The following is a 14916-nucleotide window of genomic DNA, read 5'->3' on the forward strand; positions in this document are numbered from 1 at the left end:
CCATTGTGGTGTACTCATGCCCTTTCCTGCACATATTTTCGTGTGCAGATCCAGGTGCAAGCTATCAGCCTCGGGGTTAGTGCGTGCTGCTGATTCTAGGAGACTTCAAGGTACTTCTGCTCCGCAGATCCTCGGAGTTCCCTTCTACTCCCTCGCCTAGAGACTTTCTTTATTATCTTCAGACTTTTGTGTAGAGCAACATAGATTATAGCAGCTTGTGACTTAGTGATATTCCGGGTCTTGGGGAATTATTTTGTATATTCCGAGTGGTACTACTCTTGGCTATTCACAATATGTTATTTATCTTTAAAATATTGTGTTTTTCTTTATATTTTTCGTAATATTAGGCTTACCTAGTTGCAAAGACTAGGTGCTATCACGACACCTTACGGAAGGTTAATTTGGGTCGTGACAACTTCGATCAAATTTCTCAACATAAGTCTTTGTTAAAGTCATATTGGCTACGGAACCAAACCCGGTTAGACCGGCTCTGATACCAGTTTATTAGGATCGGAAACTCGGGTAGTACGAAATTTAGCCAAACAACGGTATAACGACAATAACAAAGACAATGGAAGTTGATAACAACAGCAATTAAAGAATATAAAGAAGACACAAATTTAACGTGGTTCGGTCAGTGTGACCTACGTCCACAAGCGGAGAAGAACAATTTTACTATACCAATAAGAATACAAAAGAGAGTACAAAATTAGAGTAAATACTCTAATTAATCCCAAATACCCTAAGAGAATAACCTCACAAGATCACTCCAAAGAAATGGTTCACACAAGTGCTTCCCAATACTCAACTCTCATACAAAACACTCTTAATAAAGGAAGAAATAAAAAAAACAAGAAATGAAGAGTCAAGTCTTGTTGGTGTGTCTAAAATGAACTAATGGCCTTCCCTTTTATAGGCAAAAAAGTCTTGGTCTCTTAGGTGTAAAAGAAGAGATACAACTTGTGCAAATGATGTCCACCACACAATACAATATTTTTGGGTCCCAAAGAATATTGCCAACAAAGTCTACACTTTGCAAAGATACTTATGCTTACGTAAGATGGACTCCATTAGCCAAAATATTAGCCATAATTACATATAATTATTGTTATTTCCCTCAAATTGTGGTCCCATCTCATTATGAATAATATCAGCTAGCTTATAAGCAGTAAAAATATTATTGCCAATTGTATTCCTTTCATAATTGCTTGGTTTGGGAAACCAAGAATTGCCCAATTGAGCTGCTTCAGATAATGAAGTGTTTGAAAAAGAATTAACAATGGGATATTGTTCATGGTTATAAAGATTGTTTCTCAGATTGGAAGTATAAGGAGATGAAGAAGAGTTGATAATATGATATGGGGAAGGGAAAAATGTTTCGTTTAATAAGTTGGAAGTTCCATTAGAAAGAAGAGGATTAATGCTTGAATCCACCAAAGTGAAGGAACCTGCTGTTGATGCCATTGCCACAGGAAGTGGATGGTTATGTGTTCCTTCATATGTTGTGATCAATATTGACATGTCCTCCACACATCTTTGCACCTAATCAAAAGGCTTAATAAGTAACATGGTTTCTAAATACTATATATTCAATTCTATCTGTATTTTTCCTTTTACATATATATAAATTAGTTTGATCGGGGAACGCTGACCTCGAATAAAGTGCCATATATAATTCCAAGCCATATATAATTCCAAAAATTAAGTCAAGAATTTATTTGCTAACCTGCTTTCTTACTGGGCATCCAGGAGCCACAGTGCAACGATAATAAGCTCTAGGACAAGGATTTCCTTTAGCAATTTTTTGACCATATTTCCTCCAATGGCAGCCATCATTCATCTGAAAAATATGATTTTTTTTAATTATTACTTCTGCATTTTTTTATGTTATTCCAAAAAGAATTAAATTCTATATATTGACATTGTAAAAGAATTTTGACAGTACTGACTATCAGGTCAGATAAATGATAACAAGAGGTAATTGTGTCCACAAAAAAGAAAAAGAAAAAGAAAAATGGAACTAGTAACTCCAAAAACAAGGGAAGGGAGGTTATTCACTATAAAATACACAGAGACAACAAAAAATTATTTTCATTGTCACTTTATATAAGTTAAATTCGACAATTAAGTTATATATGTTGGTACAATTCAACTTACTGTGGCAGCTTCACATTTTGCCCGGATTGAAACCCTAGCTTTTCTATTTGGAGGAGAATTCATCACTTGACTTGTAATTCCTCCAAAGTTGCTTCCATGTGAATTATTACTACTTTGTATTGGCAAATATCCAGTGGTTGTGGCATCTTCTTGTTTCTTTTTTCTTTCTTCATCTGCTTCTACTTTGCTTGCATTGCTACCACTACTTAATAGTGTCAAAGACAACGCTAATTCACCATCTCCAATATCATTTTCTTGTGATGCTGGTGAATGTGTCCTCTTATTCATATCAAAATCAATACAGTAAGTTCCATGAAGTGAAAGCAAATCTTTAGGATCCTACAATCGAAAAGAACAGAAAATAAAACAAACCCTTCATAATTTGGTTAACTTTATATACAACAAATTACGCTTGAATTATAGCCAAATCAGTATTGTTTCAAGATCATCTATCTATGAACAACAGAGATCCCTGAATATTCATTTGACAAGTTAGCTCGTTAGCGCCCCTTATTTCACTAAAACAAATAGGGAAAAAATTAATTTTGAGAAAGAAGGATTTCTACTTAGATTAGTTTCTTAGTAGTAAAAGATATATAAGGCAAGAAGCAAGGGCATATAATATGAGCCGTTACGCCTTAACGCATTCGTTTTCTTTTATAATTCATGCAGGTAGCTAAGTTTACCTTCTTGCCTTGTTTTGTTGAGTATTTGAGAATTTCTTTTGTAAGTCATAATAATCTTTCATTGTTTGCTCTACTGCCTCCCTTAGTACCTTGTTCTCCTCTTTCATCATGTTCATCTCCTTTTGTAACACCGAGAACTGATACTACAAAAGAACAAACTTTAATTAGTCCTCGTACGTAGTCAAGAACAATATAAGAAGCTTATAAGAAAATATTGCAAGTGATTGAATGTGTACCTCTTCTCTTTTCGAGTTCTTTCCAAATTCTTTTTCTTTACTTTGTATTTTTGCATCAAATTGTGACACTTCTCTTGATGAATTGACTTCATTTGATAGCTCTTCATGATCAAGCTTCAAGGAAAGATCAATTGTCTCTATCTTTTCATCACTTCCAAATTTTCTGCTGTTGTCCATATGGAAGAGAGAAAACGTTGGGCTATTAACTTGTCTTCTTCTCTTTATTTATTACTATATAACTTTCTTAAACTCGCTATTTATGCTGCTTTTGGGGCACCAAAGTCAATTCCAACGTCTCAAATGAGAATAATTAGATATATAAGGACACATCTAAGTGTTGACTTTAATTAACCTATTAATACAAGGTAATTAGAGGTAGTAGTAAGGCAAAACTAATTAAGATATTCTTACATATTGACAGACAGTCTGGCAACACTTGAGCATCCCCTCTCAATATTCTTACATATTGACAAATTACTCGACTATGCTTTAGTTTTGTCCATTAATCTTGTTCATACAAACGACAAATACATTTAGACTTTTAAAGCCGTCCAGTTATTGAATTTGATTTTTTCTAAGTAGTATCATGTTTCAAACATGAACATTTCCACTTGAAAATTCAAACCCTATTGCAAAAGTAATCAAATTAAAGATGCTAATAATAGGGGCACTAAAGGATAGAGGGTAAAACTATTCGACTAACAACATCGTACATAACTAGAAATAAGTGCACTAGATTGTCCTTTTAAATAAAGGTGTGCCGCTAAAGATCTACTTCAAATGCTCGAATTATTTATTCTGCATTCTTTTTCCGAAATCAAATCTTGATTTCAGTTTCATTCAACTTTGTAGAAATCATTAGAAGGTAAAGATTGTAACTTCACTCTTTCTTTTCTCCTAAAATGGTCTCATTTCTAATGGTGATTAAGTAGGTAAATATATTTTCCAAATTATATTATTAATGTACTTGTAGTTTAGATTTCAACCGACTTTACTGCATATATAAGTTCAATAGGCAAAGTATCATGGCATAGAAAGATGATTTTCCAAAAAAATAAAATAAAAAATCAACTGCTTAATTAAGAGAAAAAAGAAAAGACAAAGAACGAAGTTGAATTTTTGTTTATTGGGATCTGTAATGACGCAGGTTAAGGTATTATTATCTTGTATGATACTTGTGTTTCGAGCGAATAATATGGAAATAAGAAATATTTCCAGCATTTCCAACTCATAGTATCTACAGTCTCCACTTCAAGGGACAAACAACAAGTCAACCTATCCAAAATTCATTACACATATATACTATTAAGTTGTATTAATAATGTTGATGATAGGAATTTTGATAATGATGATAATTGATAATAAGAGAATTAAGTATTCAGAAAGTGCTTTTGTCCATATTTGCAAGTAACATCCCGAGCTTGTGCATCTTTCCAAAGTTGTGGACCATTTCCATAAACATTCGAGAATTGTTATTTTATTGACATTATTGCCTAGGGAGGCTTTTTTCAGTCAATTTAGCAGGTCGTAAATTTTGTATACTTGGTGTAACAACTAAAATTTCGTTCCTGAAAATAATAATCTAGACAAAAAATATAGCGACAAATAAAAGTAATTCAATTTCAATAATTGTGATGACCAAAAATATCATCTTTAATTTAAACATTCATTACTATGTTCTAAAACCTCGAAAAGCACTATTCATCATTTTTCAACTTGCGTGCATAGTCCGTATAATTTTCCGCAAAGTTTTTATGTGAAAAATGGATTAAAATATGAAATAGAGCTTCAAAACTCAATTGAGTTGACGTCGGTCAATATTTTGAGCAAACAGACCCGGATCAGTATTTTGACAGTTTCAGTAGGTCCGTATCGTGATTTTCGACTTGGACGTATACCCGAAATTTAATTTGGAGGTCCCTAGCTCAAGTTATGGCCATTTAACGGAAACAAGAAATTTAAAGGCTAAAGATTTCCAAAATTTGACCACGGATTTGAATTTTTGATATCGGGGTCAGAATCTGATTCTAAAAATTTTAATAGGTCCGTTATGTCATGTATGACTTGTGTAAAAAAATTTGAGGTCAATCGGACTTGATTTAATAGGTTTCGGCATCGAATGTAGAAGTTAAAAATTCTTAAGTTCCTTAAGCTTGAATTAGGATATGATTCGTGGTTTTAGCGTTGTTTGATATGATTTGAGGTTTCAACTGAGTTCGTATGATATTTTAGGACTTGTTGGTCTATTTTGTTGAGGTCCCGGGGGCCTCGGGTGGATTCCGGATGATTAATAGATCAAAATTTGGATTTAAGGAAAAATCTGAAATTTTGGCCTTCTCGTGTAATCACACGTGCGAATTTTGGACCGCAGATGCGAGCTCGCAGAAGCGAGCCATGCCTCGCAGAAGCGGACGGGGTGTCGCAGAAGAGCGACCGCAGAAGCGGCCCACGCATCGTAGAAGCGAGAAAAGGGGGAAGGGGCAGCCTTGCACAGAAGCGGACGCTTCTTCGCAGAAGCGAATCCGCAGAAGCGGACTCTTGTCCGGAGAAATGGACTCTTGTCCGCATAAGTGACCCAGTCCGCAGAAGTGACCCAATTTCCGCAAAAGCGGAATCGCAGATGCGGTCAAGTGTCCGCAGATGCGAAAAGCCTCGACAAAACCCATAAAATCGGAAGTTAACCATTTTTACTCATTATTGAGTTTTGAGTCTCGAATTTAGGCGATTTCAAAGTTATTTTTCACGACTTTGAATTGGGTAAGTGTTCTATAACCAAAAGTGATTATATTTCATGAATACATGTCTATATTCATCATTTATTTCGGATTTAGATTGAAGAAATTGAAATTTTTGTAAAACTTTCCAAAAATGAAAATTTAAGATTCGAATGTCCATTTGACATCGGAATTTGATAATTTTGTTATGGTTGGACTCATCTCGGAACGGGTGTTCGGATTTTGTAAGTTTTTTTGAGATTCGAGATGTGGGCTCTACTATTGATTTTTGAGATGAATTTCAGATTTTAATCCGGAAAATTAGTAAATTCATATGTAATTAATTCCTACGATTTATATTAAGTATATTGAATTGTTTATGACTAGATTTGAGAATTTCGGACACAAATTCACGAGGTAAAGGTTTATTGGAACCTTAAATTTGGTTGCAAAGCGAGGTAAGTGTCGTGGTTAACCTTGACTTGAGAGAGTAGGATTTAATTGTCTATTTATTACATGATTTAATGTGCGGGTACAACGTATATGTGAGGTGACGAGTACTTATGCGTTGTGGTTGAGTCAAAGCATGCTAGAGGAATTTATTTTATTTTGAATAATTGCTTATTTAATTAAGATATTCATGTTTAAGTTTATTATTGATTATTTGATCATTATTCATTAAATTATTATTGCTTTATTTATTGTTCAATATGGTGAGAAAGAGTATGAAAGCACGAAGGGTAATGTCATTCCATTTTTATTATTTATACTATCATTGTCATGGTGAGAAACAATATAAAAGCACGAAGGGTGTTGCCGTGTCAATTTTGAGAGTAAAAGCACGAAGGGTGATGCTGTGCCATTTTCACAGAGTGTAAAAGCACGAAGGGTGATGTCGTGCCATTTTTACATAGTATAAAAGTACGAAGGGTGATGCCGTTCCAAGAGAGAGTTAAAGCACGAAGGGTGATGCCGTGCCAATTATTATTATTTATTTATCAGTTTATGGGAGGAATGAGAGTAAAAGCATGAAGGGTGGTGCCGTGCCATTTTTATATTATCAATTGCTCATTTATTGTTGATTAATTAATTGGTTTCTACGTGACACTTATCCTGCTGAAATTTCTGTATCATTCCCCTTCGCATGTTCCCTCCCAAATTTATAAAGTGTTATTGATTGTACTTATTGTTTTTTCGTATTCGTATATACTTGTACAGGTTGTTTACGTATGTGTCCTACCATAGCCTCGTCACTACTTCGTCGACGTTAGGCTCGACACTTACGGAGTACATTGGGTCGGTTGTACTCATACTACACTTTGCACTTGTCGTGCAGATTTTGGAGTTGATCCCAATGGAATACCATAGACTTGCTGGGATTCAGCTACCCAGAGGAGACTTGAGGTATAACTGCACAACGTCCGCAGTTCTGAAGTCCCCTTCTATCTTATCTTAGCTGTGTACTAGGTTGCAAATATCTTGAATTTTATTCAGACCTTTATTTGTATTATTCTAGTAGCAATGCACTTGTGACAGCAGATTCGGGGATGTATTTTGATGATTCGGTAGTTATGGTCTTCCGCACTTTATTTTAGTAATTGACTTCCGTTTAATTTAATTTGTTTAAAAATAGTTAAGATTATTCTAACATAGGCTTTCCTAGCAAGTGAAATGTTAGGCACCATCACGGTCCCGAAGGTGGGAATTTCGGGTCATGACAATAATTTATGCGGGTTACAATCTTTGAATAATCTTAAGTTAAAAGATGTAATCCTCTGATTCTTCTCCTCACGACCATCAATTCGAGAGCTTCGTTTGTTCTTGAATTGATGGACCACTTGTTGTTGGGATTTGACCACGAATGTGGAGCTAGTCTTTGATCACAAACGTGGAGGATGAAAACTTTCAGCTCACCTCTTGGAGACGATGACTTCTTGCTATGCGGAAGACTTGCGAATCACCAATGTAGAGGAGAGCTTCAATATGTATTTTTATCTTGTTGTTTTTGGCCTTATGGAGACCCCTATTTATAGTTGTAGGAGAGGAACTTGTGATAAACACATATCTTTTTCCTCCATTTTGATTGGCCAACTTGAGTCATCGAACCTATCACCAAAGCTATGTGATAAGCTTGCATATAATTGGTTGAACCATGTCATTTGAATATTTGGCGACATTTGATTAGTCCTTACATTTGACTTGGCATGCTACATCACTTATGCACGTGGCATGATTTTAGTGGTCCTTGATTTGACTTGCCGCGCCATGTCATTTGACACGTGGCATGGGCCTTGGGCTTATCATTTGAAGTCTGACAAGATGAACTAGCCCAATTAACTCGGGCTCTTAATTAAATTCATATACGTATATTGGATTTAAATAATAAATTCAATTATACTAGCCCGAAATCCTTGTTTGGGCTAACATGTCTTTGAATTTAGCATATGGTCCAAAATATTTAATGGATTTAAACTCAAATAAAATTCAATCGTCTACAGTGGGCATATCGCATTTTCGAGGTTTTTGTCTCATTTGCGAGGTTTTTGTCGCATTTGCGACATTTGTACATCTGATACACTATTCGCATTTGCATCCAATGTCTCGCATTTACGGGCATCGCATTTGCGTACAATTATTCGTAAATGCGACACCTGCAGCTGGGTAAAAGATGGAGAAAATGGGACTTAGCTCATTTTACACCATTTCTCAACCCTAAACACTCTAGAGGCGAGTTTTTAAGAATTTCTTCTTCTCAAAATTATTGTAAGCAACTCTAATCCACTTTATTTCAATTCCCCATTACTTTTCATGAGTTTCTAACACCAAATATAGGATTTCTATGGTAGAAATTAGGGATTTGGGTAGAATTTGGGAATTTTTTAAAATTGAGATTTAGACCTCAAATTAAGGTTTGATTTCAAAACAAATCACATAACCGAGCTCGAGGGTGAATGGGTAACGGGTTTTGGTCCGAATCTCATATATTGACCAAGCGAGCCTGGGGTTGACTTTTGTTGACTTTCTAAAAAATGATCAAGATTGAACCTTTTTCATTTGTGGGTAGTTTCTAAAGCTTATTTTGAACTGTGTGATCGATACTGACTAGATTTGGTTAGCTTGAAGGCTTGTTCGAAAGGCAAGGCCGTGGTTTATTGATTGATTTGATTGCGGAGTGAGGTAAGTGTCGTGTTTAACCTTGACTTGAGAAAATTAGTATTAGTTGGTCTATTTGCTATATGAATTACATGTGGGGAAGGCGTATATGCAAGGTGACGAGTATATATGCGTCGTCATGGGTTAAAGCACGCGGTTGATAATTGATTTATTGTACTATGTTACTTCTTTTACCATGCCTTCTATGCTTTAGTTAGATTGTTATTCTTGGTTGTTCACTTTGGTGGTATTGATTAATTTGAAGTGGTTGGGATATCGAAAGTTGAATTTGTATATCATAGCTCCACGATTGAAGTTAAAATTAGTTTCTCATCTTATTAGATACCTTGGGTTATTGTTGTTGCTTGGTGAGGAAGAGTGAAAGCACGAAGAGTGTTGTCGTACCATAAATGCATATTATTGTAATTGATTGAGTGATTGTGAGGATTAAAGCATGAAGGGTTATGCCATGCACATGATTGCTTCATTATCATTTAACATGATCATATATCATAATCACGTGAGGATGAGAATAAAGGCACGAAGGATGATGCCGTGCCATTTCTTTTATCATATCATTATTACATGGTGAGGATGAGAGTAAAAACACGAATAGTGATGCCGCGCCATTGCATTTATCTTATTACATGGTGATGATGAGAGTAAAAGCACAAAGGCTTATGCCATGCCATTGATGATTTCATTGCTTTACGTGATTTTCGAATTTGTGAATTATTTGGCTGCATTGTCGTTTATTTCGTAAAGAGGCTAATCAGTGATTTACACTTACTGTTCTGATCTTACCCCCTTTTTCATGTTCCCTCCCCGTTAATATTTTAAATGCTCAATCTGGTATGTAGTTCTTTTGCTTTATGTATATATCTGTACAAGTTTTAGTAGGTGTATTGTCACAGCCTTGTCACTACCTCGTCGAGGTTTGGCTTGACAGTTATCGAGTATATTGGATCAGTTGTACTCATGCTATACTTCTACGCTTCTTGTGAAAATTCTTGAGTTGGTCCTAGCGGCATTTAATAGAGTTGCTACCCCGATCACATCTACATTTGAAGACTTGAGGTAGACCTACATGGCTATCGTAGTCCCTGAAGTCCCCTCTCTTACCTAGTTTTACTGTTTATTCTATTTCGAACAGTTGTATTTCCCTCAAACATTGGTTGTAAAAAATCTTAGCATGCTCATGAAGTTGTGACACCAGATTCTGGGTTTGGCCAGTTGGTGTTGGAATTATTATGTCTATTATGAAATCTTGTAGCTTTAACTCTTATTATACTGCTTTCAATTATCTAAAAATGATTATTGTGTACTAATGTTGGCTTGCATAGTAAGTGGATGTTAGGTGCCATCACGGCCCCGAGGTTAGGATACCGGGTTGTGACAAGTTGTTATCAGAGCACTAGGTTGCTTAGGTCTCACTAGTCATGAACAAGCTTAGTAGAGTCTGGAGGAACGGTATAGAGATGTCTGTACTTATTTATAGAGGCTATAGAGCTTTAGGAAATGTCACTTCTTTCTTTCTCTATCGTGCGATTATTCTATCGCGAATGTTTGAACCATTCTATTATTGTTCTCTCGCAGATGGCAAGGACACACACAACATCCACAGCCGAGCCGGAGCCGGAGCCTAAGCCGGAGCCTGAGCCCCAGGCTGTAGCCACTACCATAGGTATAGGCCAGGGCCAAGGTCGAGCCTGAGGCAGAGGCAGAGCTCAGCCTATAGCACGTGCAACACCACCTACTGCAGAGCTTCAGATCGAGCAGGAGGAGGAGGTTCCTGTTCAGACCGTGCTAGTTTTACCAGCTCACGTCCCGAAGGGGTTTATTGCTACTTAAGTACTTCAGGACGCTCTAGTCTATCTGGTGGGCTTTATGAAGAGTGCGGCCCAAGCAGGTGCATTTCTCATTGCACCAGCTGTCTCTAGGGCTGGGAGAGGAGCCCAGTTTCTCGCTACCCACACTCTGGAGCAGATGACCCCCATATATCAGACTCCGGTAGTCCCAGCAGCTAGAGTAGTTTAGCATGTTATTGCTACTCAGCCTATGTAGAGGCCCACTATGTCGTCCAAGGGGTTGATGAGGTTGGATAAGTTTACTAAGCTATTTCCTATTCGATTTGGTGGTACACCTTTTGAGGACCCACAAGATTTTATTAACCATTGCCAGGAGGTATTGCGCAACATGGGCATAGTGGAGTCTAATGGAGTTGACTTAGCGGTGTTTCAGATGCATGGCTCCGCTAAGAGGTGGTGGCAGGACTATGATCGAGCCATACTAGTAGGATCGCATCCACTCACTTGGGATCAGTTCTCTCAGCTATTTTTGGAGAAGTTCATTCCTTTTACCCTGAGAGAGGAGTACCGCAGACAGTTTGGGCGCCTTTAGTAGGGTAGCATGACTGTTACCCAGTACGAGACCTGATTCATAAATTTAGCTCGCCATGCAGTTGTCTTGCTTCCTACTGAGAGGGAGAGATTGAGGAGATTCATTGATGGCCTTACTTTTGGTATCATACTCGGATGGCCAAGAAGACTGGGGATGATATTACTTTCCAACGGGCGGTAGAGATTGCTAGACGGATTGAGATGATTCGTGGTTAGGGTAGGGAGTCGGTATTTGAAAAGAGGCCTCGACATTTTGGTGGTTTCAGTGGTTCCTCATCTGGAAGAAGGGGTTCATTTGGTAGAGGCCATCCTCCCAGGCCGATTTAGCCAACGCTTTAGGTATCCCACGGTGCTTCGGGTAGTCGTGGTCTTATGGGTCTTGTCCTGAGCAGCTAGCCTACAGCACACCTTCAGATCCGGTTAGTGCGGCTCCAATTCAAAGTTGACAGGATGGTTAATTCAGGTCGACAGGGTAATTTTCAGGGTCAGCAGTCTCTATAGCCAAGGACTTGTTATACTTGTGGAGATCTTAGGCATGTCGCGAGGTTTTGTCCTAGGTCACAGGACAACATGCCACATCATAGTTCTCGTGCCATGGTTCCAACACTAGTTACCCCACCTCTCGCTCAGATAGCTAGAGGGGGGTCAGGCAGCCCAAGGTGGTGGTCAAGCTATTAAAGGTGGAGGTCGGCTAGGGAGAGGCCTCCCGAGAGGCAGAGGTCAGAGTAGTAGGTCTCAGCCCCATTTCTAAGCATTTCCAACTAGACCTGAGGCAAAGTCATCTGAAGCGGTCATTAGAAGTATTGTTCTAGTTTGCCATAGATATGCCTCAGTTTTATTTGATCCGGGCTCCACTTATTCATATGTGTCATCCTATTTTGATTCCTATTTGGTTATGCCTTGTGATTCTTTGAGTGCTCATGTTTATGTGTCTACGCCTGTTGAAGATTCTATTATGGAAAATCGTGTTTATCGCTCATGTGTGGTTTCTATCGGGAGCTATGAGATTAAAGTAGATCTTATAATTCTTGATATGGTGGATTTTGATGTGATCTCAGGCATGGATTAGTTGTTACCTTATCACTCTTTCTTGGATTGTCATGCCAAGACTGTGATATTAGCCATGTCGGGGTTGCTTCAATTGGAGTGGAGAGGGACTCCTGACCATTCCACTAGAAGATTCATTTCTTATGTGAAGGCTCGGCGTATGGTTAAGAAAGGATGTATGGCATATTTGTCCTATATCAGTGATCCTAGTGTGGAGGTTCCTTCCACAGATTCAGTGCCAGTTGTGTGCGAGTTCCGAGGGGTTTTCCTACAAATTTTTCGGGGATGCCACCCGACTGAGATATTGACTTCTGCATTGATCTAGTTCCAAGCATTCAAACCATTTCTACCGCACCATATCATATGGCCTTAATTGAGTTTAAAGAATTGAAGGAGCAGTTGCAGGATTTACTTGATAAGGGATTCATTAGACCTAGTGTCTCTCCTTAGGGTGCAACGGTGTTGTTTGTACAGAAGATGGATGAAACTATGAGGATGTGTATAGATTAGCGGTAGTTGAACAAAGTCACTATCAATAACAAGTATCTGTTGCTGAGGATTGATGACTTATTCGACCAGCTTCAGGGTGCTAAGGTAGTTTTGAAGATTGATTTGAGATCTGGCTACCATCAGTTAAAGATTAGGGCATCAGATCTCCCTAAGATAGCTTTTTGGATTCGGTATTGTCAATTTGAGTTCTTCGTGATATCATTTGCCTTGACTAATGCTCCAGCAGTCTTTATGGATTTGACAGACTGGGTGTTTAAGCCCTATCTGGATTCTTTTGTGATCGTATTCATTGATGATATTTTGGTCTATTTTTGCAGTCGAGAGGAGCATGAGCAGCATCTTCGGATCGTACTTCAGACTCTGAGGGATCGTCAGTTATATGCCAAATTTTCAAAGTGTGAGTTCTGGTTGGACTCGGTTGCCTTTTTGGGCCATGTTGTATCTTCCTAGGACATTAAAGTGGATCATAAGAAGATTGAGACAGTTCAGAACTGGCCTAGACCTACTTCAGCTACGGAGATTCAAAGCTTCTTGGGCTTGGCAGGTTATTATAGCCGGTTTGTGGAGGGGTTTTCATCTATCTCAGCCCCATTGACCAAGTTGACCCAAAAGGGTGCTCTTTTCATATAGTTTGACGAGTGTGAGTTGAGCTTTCAGAAGCTCAAGAACGCATTGACTACAGCTCCAGTGATGGTGTTGCCTACATGTTTGGGATCTTATACCGTGTATTATGATGTATTGCATATTTCTCTTGGAGAGATATTGATGCAAGAGGTAGGGCAAGTTCCTACGCGTCTCCGAATTTGAAGGTTCATGAGAAGAATTACCTTGTTCATGACTTAGAGTTGGCAACCATTATTCACGCGCTGAAGATTTGGAGGCACTATCTGTACGACGTTCATTGTGAGGTTTATACCAACCATCAATGTCTCCATCACCTTGCGAAAGCAGAGATAGTTAGTGTTGCTGAAAGACTATGATATCACCATATTATATCATCGGGGGAAAGCCAATGTAGTGGCCAATGTATTGAATAGAAAGGCTGGGAGCATGGGCAGCTTGGCATATTTACCGGTAGTAGAGAGGCCACTAGCCATGGATGTTCAGGCTTTGGCCAATCAGTTTGTGAGATTGGATATTTCGGAGCCCGGTCGTGTTCTTGCTTGTGTCATAGCACAGTCATCGTTGTTAGAGCGTATCAAGGCTCTCCAGTTTGATGATCCTCACTTGTTGGTGTTGAAGGATACAGTGCAATGGGGTGGTGCTAAGGAGGTTGTGATTGGTGATGATGGTGTTATGTGGCTTCAGGGCCGGATCTATGTTCCAAATATTGATGAGTTGATAGAGTCAATCCTTGAAGAGGCTCACAGTTTGCGCTATTCTATTCACCCAGGTGTCATAAATATGTACCATGACATGAAACAACACTATTGGAAGATATCAGAGTGGAAGTATGAACATCAGAAACTAGGTGGATACCGGAGTGGAAGTGCGAGCGTATCACTATGGATTTTATGGTAGGCTTACCATGGACCTTGATGAGATATGACGCAGTTTGGGTTATTGTGGAACGGTTGACAAAGTTTGCACACTTTATTCTGGTGACGACTTCCTATTCTTTAGAGTAGTTGGCTCAGATTTACATCTAGGAGATTATCTGCCTTCACGGTGTGCCTATTACCATAATTGTTTACTAAGGCACGCAATTCACATCGCATTTTTTGAGAGTCGTGCAGCGTGAGCCGGGCACACGGGTTAAGCTAAGCTCAACATTTATTCCTTATATGGATGGACAGTCCGAGCGCTCTATTCAGATCTTGGAGAACATGCTACGTGCTTGTGTTATTGATTTCGGAGGTTCATGGGGTCAGTTTTTATCTTTAGCGGAGTTTCCCTACAACAATGGTTACCAGTCAAGTATTAAGATAGTGTCGTATGAGACGTTATTTGGGAGGTGATGTCGTTCGCCGATTGGTTGGTTTGAGCCCAGGGAGGCTAGGTTGTTGGGCACTGA

The 14916-nt window shown here is 38.4% G+C and overlaps 2 protein-coding genes across 2 annotated transcripts; one reads left to right on the top strand and one right to left on the bottom strand.

Moving 5' to 3' along the window:
- Window positions 1–663: 663 nt before the first annotated feature.
- On the bottom strand, window positions 664–2716 carry LOC104100581 (probable WRKY transcription factor 9). The gene is made up of 3 exons (XM_033657228.2): window positions 2158–2716; window positions 1727–1840; window positions 664–1542 (listed from the first exon to the last, which is right to left on the bottom strand). The coding sequence occupies exons 1-3, from the start codon at window positions 2443–2445 to the stop codon at window positions 1093–1095; spliced, it is 852 nt and encodes a 283-aa protein (XP_033513119.1). The 5' UTR covers window positions 2446–2716; the 3' UTR covers window positions 664–1092.
- An 11236-nt stretch (window positions 2717–13952) lies between these two features.
- LOC138895639 (uncharacterized) lies at window positions 13953–14423 on the top strand. The gene has a single exon (XM_070180350.1). It carries the CDS (start codon window positions 13953–13955, stop codon window positions 14421–14423), a length of 471 nt encoding a protein of 156 aa, XP_070036451.1.
- The last annotated feature ends 493 nt before the right edge of the window (window positions 14424–14916 follow it).

This window comes from Nicotiana tomentosiformis, chromosome 7 (genome assembly GCF_000390325.3).
Source record: "Nicotiana tomentosiformis chromosome 7, ASM39032v3, whole genome shotgun sequence".
Taxonomy (NCBI): Eukaryota; Viridiplantae; Streptophyta; class Magnoliopsida; order Solanales; family Solanaceae; genus Nicotiana; species Nicotiana tomentosiformis.

Coding starts and splice junctions, on each gene's coding strand:
- LOC104100581 (XM_033657228.2), bottom strand. CDS start 2,445: ATGAATAAGAGGACACATTCACCAGCATCACAAGAAAATGATATTGGA. Junction 1,841..2,157: donor CAAAATGTGAAGCTGCCACA/GTAAGTTGAATT, acceptor CATATTTTTCAG/ATGAATGATGGCTGCCATTG. Junction 1,543..1,726: donor GATGCCCAGTAAGAAAGCAG/GTTAGCAAATAA, acceptor CCTTTTGATTAG/GTGCAAAGATGTGTGGAGGA.
- LOC138895639 (XM_070180350.1), top strand. CDS start 13,953: ATGGGCAGCTTGGCATATTTACCGGTAGTAGAGAGGCCACTAGCCATG.